This window comes from Centropristis striata, chromosome 18, assembly GCF_030273125.1.
Source record: "Centropristis striata isolate RG_2023a ecotype Rhode Island chromosome 18, C.striata_1.0, whole genome shotgun sequence".
In the NCBI taxonomy this organism is placed as follows: domain Eukaryota; kingdom Metazoa; phylum Chordata; class Actinopteri; order Perciformes; family Serranidae; genus Centropristis; species Centropristis striata.
In genome coordinates, this window is record NC_081534.1 from 3,286,384 (window position 1) to 3,292,782 (window position 6,399).

The window sequence follows — 6,399 nt, forward strand, 5'->3', positions numbered from 1 at the left end:
AATAAACTTCTGCTTTCTCTGGCAGCTTAAATAAATATAGCTGATGTAGACACAACTGAAAACTGAAACTGTAAAGATGTGTGTGTGTGTGTGTGTGTGTGTGTGTGATCTGCACCATCCAGCACCAATTTATGCAAATACACAGAATCTTAAAAAGCCTGAATACCAGGAGGAACATTTTGCATTTGCATGATAAGTGAAGCATTGTTAAAAATAGATAGTATTGAGGGTGGTTTTGCATTACACATTCATTCACATGCATCAACAGATAAAACAACATACAATTAATTTAAATACAATTAAAGTTTACAAACAGGAATGAGAAAGAGTAAATTAAGGAAACCCTAAGTAGCAAGTGAGAGAAAAGCATGCCAGCGATCTATTTGCTAAGTCTGTTGACTGTTTTAAGAATAGCAAAAATATCAATACTACTACTAATAATAATAAAAATAATGATAATAATAATGCATTTTAATTATAATAAATAAATAAATAAATAAATAATCTATCCTTACATTTTATTTTATTTTATTTTATTTTATTTGTAAAACAGATGAAAAATAAACTTGTCAGGTCTGAAGTGTTTGTTGTTGTAAAACTTATTTTGGCCACAAGAGGCACAAGTGCACCACTGTCCCCTTTACACCGTCCTGACGAAAAAAGAATCACCTGCAAAAAAAAATCACTTGTTTTGACAGATGGAGAAAAAAAAGGAAATTATGTAAAAATATAACAACAAACCAGGAGAGAAAACAGTTCAGAATGGCCTTTAAAATGATTCAAAACAATATTTTTGGCCTCTCGGGGCTTCCGTAGCTTCCATCCAGGTTTGACCATTGAGCATAACAACGGCAGTTACAATCCTTGTTAGAAATAAATGTATTTAAAACTTTATTGAGCAAACCATTATGTTGTTTGACCAACTTTAAATACTGTGAATAAGAGAGATTTATTTAAGGCTTTTTACTTTTAAGATTTCTATGAAAAATATTAAAAATGTATGACAACTAAACGAAAGGAGCACCAGATGGCGACATTAGACCGTGTCAGTTACAGGTAGGTGCTGTCAGCAGGGGAGAGCTAAGGCCACTTTTTCCTTTATGTACTTTAGAACCTAAGTTTATGTTTCCCCTATATTTTTATGTAAGAATTACAGAAAAACAAGCAGGAATACTTTACATTAATGCATAAACGAATTCATTCATCTTTCAGCTCAGCTAACAAATCAACAGGGAGCAATTTGGTAAACAGCCACCAGTTCTGTGCATTATTCATGTTGTTTGCTGTTTAAGAACTGTTACATTTTTTAAACTTCTTTGTTTACTGGAGAAGACTAAACACTGCAGATTTCCCGCTGTGGGACTAATAAAGCACTTTTCTTATCCTCAGGCATTACAATAAATTATGTGTGAAATGAAAGAACGAACCAACATATGTTTCTCCTGTGGTGAGAATAAAACATCTTTATAATAAAGACAACTCCCTCATGATTGAATCATATCCCCAATTTATCCCCTTCAGCTGCAGACTTTGTGTACTGCAAGGTTTATTTGCAGCACGCTGGATCTGGCATAGTCATATTTGTGTTAATTACAAATTAATACTTGCTCTGGCTAAGCTGTAAAGTTAAACATAAATGAGTGATATTTAGTTCTGCATCACTAATATGTGAGTCCTGTGCTTGTTAAGTGTGGTTAGTGTGAGGAGTTAGTTAGTAGATCTTATAGTCGACCAAAGACAATTAAGGACAGAAAAATTCATGTTTGTATAAAAAAATATAACATTTTATTTCCAGCTACAAAGTGAAACATGTAACATTTTTGTCACACTTCTCAATAAAATAGTAAAAAATACTGTCAACAAAAAATACACTATCGATACATTTTGAAGCACAGAACAAATTTGGCTTTTAAATTAACTTAAACTGTACAAATATATACATAATTTACACATCAACAATAAAAAAGGAATGAAATTAAAATTCTTCCAGTCTTCTATTTTTGTACAAAATAGACACTTTGTTCCTATAGACACTTGGTTTCTTCCTTCTGACCTGAATCAGTAATAGTCATCGTATCTTTTTTTTTTTTTTTGTTTCTCAGTGCCATGGCAAAGCCCACTGTGATCCGTATCTAACCTTTAACTCAGCACGCTGCTTACTTTCTCATCCACATGCTGGGCGGAAACTCTGACCTTTCCTCTACTCTGTGAGCAGGGCGAACAGCGCAGAGACAAGGCCCACATTCAGGCCTGCACTAACAGACACAAACACACACACACTCACACACACAAGGACACATTGAGAGCTGTTTGGACAGGGGAACACTGGCCCGCTGTGGTCTGCGTGTTCCTTCTACAGCTGCTTAGAGTTTCCAGGTCTGGTCTGGGGCTCCGAGGGTGGAGGGGGAGTTATTAGACACCTCATTTAGAGAGGAGGTCAAGGTTTAGATAAAATGCATACAGTAAAATGGACGGGTCTGTTAAAGGGGGATTCAAGGGGAATGGGCGGCAACCTGACAGTAGGTTTGTCAAAAATAGAAGTTATAGTGCAGGAATCTCTTGGAGCTGCTATGCAACCCTCTGTCTGAGTCTATGTGGCTGATGTGCGCCAGCCGTACAAAACACACAGACACTTACACAAGTGTCTGGACTACTTTTACAATGAGAAAATAACACATAAACATATATACTGAGCTGCAAAATGAGATGGAGTTCTGTTTGTTTTCAAGTCATCAGCTGTGATCGTCCTTCAGCGCCTCACGCCATGTCTCCCATCATCTTCTTGTAGTACATGGACTCGAAGATGTCGTTCTCCCCGGGGCAGTTGTGGTGGCAGGCGCAGGACTTGATGAACATCATGTGCTTCTTCATGACCTGTCCGTCGGGGCATTTGAACTCCATGGGCAGGGTGGTGGTTCTGTGGGGGGTGCAGCAGCGGCCGTCCAGGCACACGCCGCAGAACTTTGGCCTGTAGGATTTGGTGGTGGTGCAGCCGGAGATCTCGAACTTCATGGGCTTGGAGAGTCTGGGAGTGCGGATGCACTTTTTGCCTTTCTGTAAGAGGAAAAATGAAGAGAAGAACTTTTATTAAGCATTCTTTGGGCGTTTTAAGTGCTCATGCTGTGTCTGTAGAGTACATGAAAGCAGTTGGAAGGAAAACTCACCCTAATGCTCTGCTCCAGCTGGGACTCACATGGTCGCACCATGCACAACCGGGTCTGCTTCTCCAGGCGGCAATCGCGGTTATCATTGGTGACCCTGGTGGAGATGCCAAGGCCGCAAGTCTTAGAGCATGCGCTCCATTCAGTAGTCTGAACCAGGCAGTTCTCCCTCATCATGGAGGGGTCTGGGCCGTAGGTCTCCTCCTCTCTGTAGGCTGTAAACACAGGAGCAAACACTGGATCAGAAACACCATCCTGACTATGTCTTCTCTTAGTATAAATAGCGATAAACAGTCTTGAGTCTGTGCATGATAGAAACTTACAGGCCAAAGCAGAGCCAATGAAGCTGTGTCTGTTGGGAGAGTCACACTCCCACTCCTCGCAGCACTTCCCTGGCACCTTGACGCGTCTGGGCATGGGGCAGTCGGGGCTGGGCAGCCTGACGTCCATGGAGCAGAGAGGGACACAGCCAACGGCTCCGTCCAGACAGGTACACTGGTACTTGCAGCTGCTCTGGAAAGTCTCTCCGCTCTTGTAAATCATGCCTCCGAACACACACGTGGCTCCCTCTCGAGCTGTAGAGAATAAACGACAAGGCAAAGGTCATGATTGGGTTCATACTTTATGGACAGTTAATGATCTACAGGGGGAAACATTTTCAATAACTCACCTGTGCACACTCCTATGCGTCTGTTGATGGGGGCTCCGAAGTCACAGTAGAGGCCTTTGTGTGGGTCACAGAGGTCTTTCTCAGTGCAGAGCTCCCCCATCTGTTTGGCACACACCCTGCAGCAGCCGCAGCCGTCCAGCACCAGGCTCACTCCTGGGGGGCACTGAGGGGGGGTGGAGGGGCACGAGCACTGGTTGCTGCACTCCTGACCTGCAGCCTGAGCACACACAGACACATGCTTCTGTAAATATCATCTCAGTGTATAGTAGTTACCCATCCAGCACATGGAGAACACAATGTCTTTTAAGGCTATGCCATGTGACAAGAGTAAAGACTCAAATATTGCCCTTATAGTTAAAGTTTCTACTATAGCAGGTTTAAGTCATTTTAATGCTTTTTTGACTTACCATGTATGAGAGCATGATGCACAGAAAAGGCAGCAAAATCATTTTCTTCATTCCAGCAGACATCTTCTCTTCCTTGTAGAAATAGATTCTAGTTTTCCTTAAGCCTTGTTAAGAAAGTCTTCCTTTAGTCTCAGAGTTTGAGCTTGAGAAACTGTTTCTGATCAAGTTGATCTCTTGTCTCGTTCGCCTTGTTGCGTTTCTCTGCCGCTCCAGTCACTTTCCTTCTTTCTGTCTTGGTGAAAGCTAGAGTTTAGCTTCGGTAGAGGAGTTGATCTGAGTTCTGACTGCGGAGCCCAGCTCCCTTTATACTCGCTGGCCCTCGCAGCACGTCACTGGGGGCTGAATGGAGAGCCAGCCCTGGACAAACATGGACATACTTGGCATTCTTTCCTCGCTTCCTGACCCCCACTCCAGACATCCCACATTCCTGCTGTCTGAAGGCAAGGCTCTGCTGCTCGGCCAAACAACACTGTCTCTCTCTCAGAGCGGGCTTTCATCTGGAATGGGAGGTTAAGTCTGGTTAGAGGCCTGGGACCCCACACTGGGAATTCCTGAAGACTGACTTCACAAACAGACAGCCGGTACCTATAAATATTAATTTCAAAAAAAGAACACAAGAAAAAAAAAATCAGCACAGTTCAAAAGTGAAGGCACAAAGGGCTTTAACACACAGAAGAACAGTTAACAACAGGTAGAAACTCATAAAGATGCACCAGCATGTGATAATTGAATAAAACGACTGATGTGTAATGACGGTTAAGACTTTAAACCCACAACAGCATTCCTCAGCTTTGGCTTCAAAGGTGCACAGACAGCCTGTACTTTAGTAAATTAGCAGCACGCTGTCAGGGAAAAGGAAGTTCATCTGAGTCATTAACTTGAGCCGGTTATCTAACAAGGTGCTCGTTCCTGCACACAGACTTGGCAACCGTTTCGAGCTTCTTGTAACTTTGTCTTCTAATCTGTACTTGTGTGGTTACATCTGGGACACTGCAGTTAAATTTTTGTGCACTGACATCAGTGGCTGAATTGCAGCTTTAAAAAGCTTTAAAGCAAAACACATTATAAGGACATTATGATCTCTCATGCATGAGTGAAGCAGTTTGTTCACAAAAACTTCCTCTAGTCTCATTATATGATAAACATTGATGTGAGGCTTATGTTGCCATGACATTATTCCCTTGTGACTTGGAATATGAACACCAGATACTGACTCCTTTTAAAGTAGCATTAATGGAAGAAGTATTCTGCTCCTTTACTGATTTAACAGGAGCAATACCACAATGTAAAAACACTCCATTATAAGTAAAAACCCTGCATTTAAAATCCCGTTAAAATCGCCCCTTGTGACTTATCTATTTATATAAATTACCTAATTAGATTGTTAATACTGTTACATCAATGTATAAGTAGAATTATACTACTGTAGTTAGATAACGCTAGTTGTAAGTAAAGTGTATACAGCATAGTTTAGTCCCAATCTAAGAGACATGTCTGTGGGGTAAATCAAAAAGAACTTTGAGCTGATAAATTGAGAAGAAAAGTCTTCCGATACACACATTTTCAAAATTTTTGTGGAGACTTTTCTCAAAATTTTCCCTCTTTGTAAAATATTCATACACTGTATCAAAGACATGGAAGTAACAGCCATTACGTCACCCATTGTTTTAAGGACTACAATTTTGAAGCCTCGAGTTTGGTAAAATCGACCTTATTTGGGCTGGTTAGCAGCTGGGAAGGAGAAGGCTAAGTTCTCAGCTACACTAGCACTTGTTAACTTGGTTAGCAAGGTGCATCCGTAATTAAAAATGGTATGCAGAATCCTCAGTGTCCTTTAATAAAATTGCTGATGCTGAACAAGACGTATATATTTCTTTTTTGCAGCGAGTGGAGTCGCCCCCTGCTGGTCATGAGATAGAACAGCACATTCCGTCAGCTACAATTAGATATGCACTCTGATTTCTGAATTTATTGCATTATCTTATTAATTTACATTTTACACAGCATCCTAATTTCTTTGGAATTGGGGTTGTAATCAATAATTGTACCTTCTTGGGCTTCAAACAATTATTTGAAAAAACTTTACAGTGGAAACGTCTCTTTAGTGCTTACAACTTTGGGTGGTAGTGTCACAATTTAAAGAGTTTGGGAACCACTGGTT

General features: G+C 40.8%; 1 protein-coding gene across 1 annotated transcript; it reads right to left on the reverse strand.

Annotated features, from left to right (window-relative positions):
* Window positions 1-1,762: 1,762 nt before the first annotated feature.
* Window positions 1,763-4,642, reverse strand: ccn2a (cellular communication network factor 2a). Its single transcript, XM_059356674.1, has 5 exons — window positions 4,239-4,642; window positions 3,832-4,048; window positions 3,485-3,736; window positions 3,165-3,376; window positions 1,763-3,054 (listed from the first exon to the last, which is right to left on the reverse strand). Exons 1-5 carry the CDS (start codon window positions 4,299-4,301, stop codon window positions 2,758-2,760), a joined length of 1,041 nt encoding a protein of 346 aa, XP_059212657.1. The 5' UTR covers window positions 4,302-4,642; the 3' UTR covers window positions 1,763-2,757.
* Between the last annotated feature and the right edge of the window lie 1,757 nt (window positions 4,643-6,399).